We start from the raw sequence: 1,954 nt of genomic DNA, 5'->3' as shown, positions 1-1,954 counted from the left end.
TCTGGACTTGTCTCCAGGAAAGCTGCAGCCCCCACTGGAAGGCTGCAGCCAGGAAATGCCTGCTGTGGCAGTGGGGGGAATGGTCCTGAGGAGCAGAGGGTCTGTCCCTACAAGCTGCATCTAGACTCTCCTCCCCTCCCCTCCCACTCCGCTGTGAGCATTGGAGCACAGGAGAGGGAAGGGACCAGCCCATGGTGACAGCCATCTGGCAGGAGGAGAGGGGTGTGAGATCACACCCTGACTGGGCCCAGGGCAGCTGAGCTCTCCTAATGGACATAGGACCCATGGTCTCATCCTGTCTATACTTATATGAGCCTGACTCTCCCCTTGAGGTCCCTTGGTGTCAGGGCCAAAAGAGACACTGCAAAGGGAAACTCTCTCCACTGCCTTGAGGGCATCCGAGGGAGATCAGACTAGTGGGCTCTGAGGTTCTCCCATCTCTGCTGATGAAGGGGGAAGCCTGGCTTCCTGCTTCAACACGGTCTCTGGGTCAGATTCAAATGAGAGGTTCCTGAGAAGTGACATGAAGCAAAACTTTTTTTTAATTGCAAGAATACATCAGGCATTGGGGTAAGGTTAAGGGTAAGACAGAAATAAATGCATAACACAGAGCCTTGATGCCAGATGCTTTGTGAATGATGAGTGGATGCACACGGGATGGTTATTGGTGCTGACATTGGACCCATTGAACCAGTATCCTCAGTGCCTCCTTGAGCTCCTTGTTCCTCATGCTGTAGATGAGGGGGTTCACTGCTGGAGGCACCACCGAGTACAGAACAGCCACCACCAGATCCAGAGCTGGGGAGGAGATGGAGGGGGGCTTCAGGTAGGAAAACATGCCAGTGCTGATGAACAGGGAGACCACGGCCAGGTGCGGGAGGCACATGGAAAAGGCTTTGTGCTGGCCCTGCTCAGAGGGGATCCTCAGCACGACTGTGAAGATCTGCACGTAGGACACCACAATGAAAATGAAACACCCAAAGCCTAAACTAAGACTAACCACAAGCAGCCCAGCTTCCCTGAGGTAGGCATCTGAGCAGGAGAGCTTGAGGATCTGGGGAATTTCACAGAAGAACTGCTCCACGACATTGCCTTGGCAAAGTGGTATTGAAAATGTGTTAGCAGTGTGTAGGAGAGCATTGAGAAAACCAGTGCCCCAGGCAGCTGCTGCCATTTTGACACAAGCTCTGCTGTCCATGATGGTCCCGTAGTGCAGGGGTCTGCAGATGGCCACAAACCGATCATAGGCCATGACAGTGAGAAGAGAATACTCAGCTGAACATAAGAAAAAGAAGAAAAAGACCTGGGCAGCACATCCTGAGTAGGAAATGGCCCTGGTGTTCCACAGGGAATTGGCCATGGATTTGGGGACAGTGGTGGAGATGGAGCCAAGGTCGAGGAGGGAGAGATTGAGGAGGAAGAAGTACATGGGGGTGTGGAGGTGGTGGTCGCAGGCGACGGCTGTGATGATGAGGCCGTTGCCCAGGAGGGCAGCCAGGTAGATGCCCAGGAACAGCACATAGTGCAAGAGCTGCAGGTCCCGTGTGTCTGCAAATGCCAGGAGGAGGAACTCATTGAAGGAGCTGCCATTGGCCATTTGGTCCCACTGGGCTTTGGGGACTGTCTAAGGAGGAAAAGACATTAACAAATTAGGAGAGATGTTCCAAGGGAGAAAAAAAGTAACATTTCTCTTTGAGAACAGCACATTGCCTCTCTCTCTTTTGGGGAGGATCATTGGGCAGGTACCTTGCTTGAGCTCTGCCCTGTGCTGGCTGAGTGTGCTGTGAGGACCAGAAGCCTCTGCCCATGGGCTGCAGAGGAGTCAGTCCTGCTGTACAGTAGTGGGAACATGGGAACATGGGTCAACAGCTCTGGCACTCATAATTTCTGTCAAATAAAATCTATTCATCACGTGGAAGGGCTTTTCAGTGTTTTCACTACCTGCTCTAAAGAA

At 52.6% G+C, this 1,954-nt stretch overlaps 1 protein-coding gene across 1 annotated transcript; it reads right to left on the bottom strand.

The window, feature by feature from the left end:
* Positions 1-661: 661 nt before the first annotated feature.
* LOC135326402 (olfactory receptor 14A16-like) lies at positions 662-1,597 on the bottom strand. The gene has a single exon (XM_064504287.1). It carries the CDS (start codon positions 1,595-1,597, stop codon positions 662-664), a length of 936 nt encoding a protein of 311 aa, XP_064360357.1.
* Positions 1,598-1,954: the final 357 nt, after the last annotated feature.

Source organism: Dromaius novaehollandiae, unplaced genomic scaffold (assembly GCF_036370855.1).
Source record: "Dromaius novaehollandiae isolate bDroNov1 unplaced genomic scaffold, bDroNov1.hap1 HAP1_SCAFFOLD_27, whole genome shotgun sequence".
NCBI lineage: Eukaryota > Metazoa > Chordata > Aves > Casuariiformes > Dromaiidae > Dromaius > Dromaius novaehollandiae.
Note: the sequence above shows the minus strand (reverse complement) of the source record. Positions and strands in the feature narration are given on the sequence as shown.

Coding starts and splice junctions, on each gene's coding strand:
- LOC135326402 (XM_064504287.1), bottom strand. CDS start 1,597: ATGGCCAATGGCAGCTCCTTCAATGAGTTCCTCCTCCTGGCATTTGCA.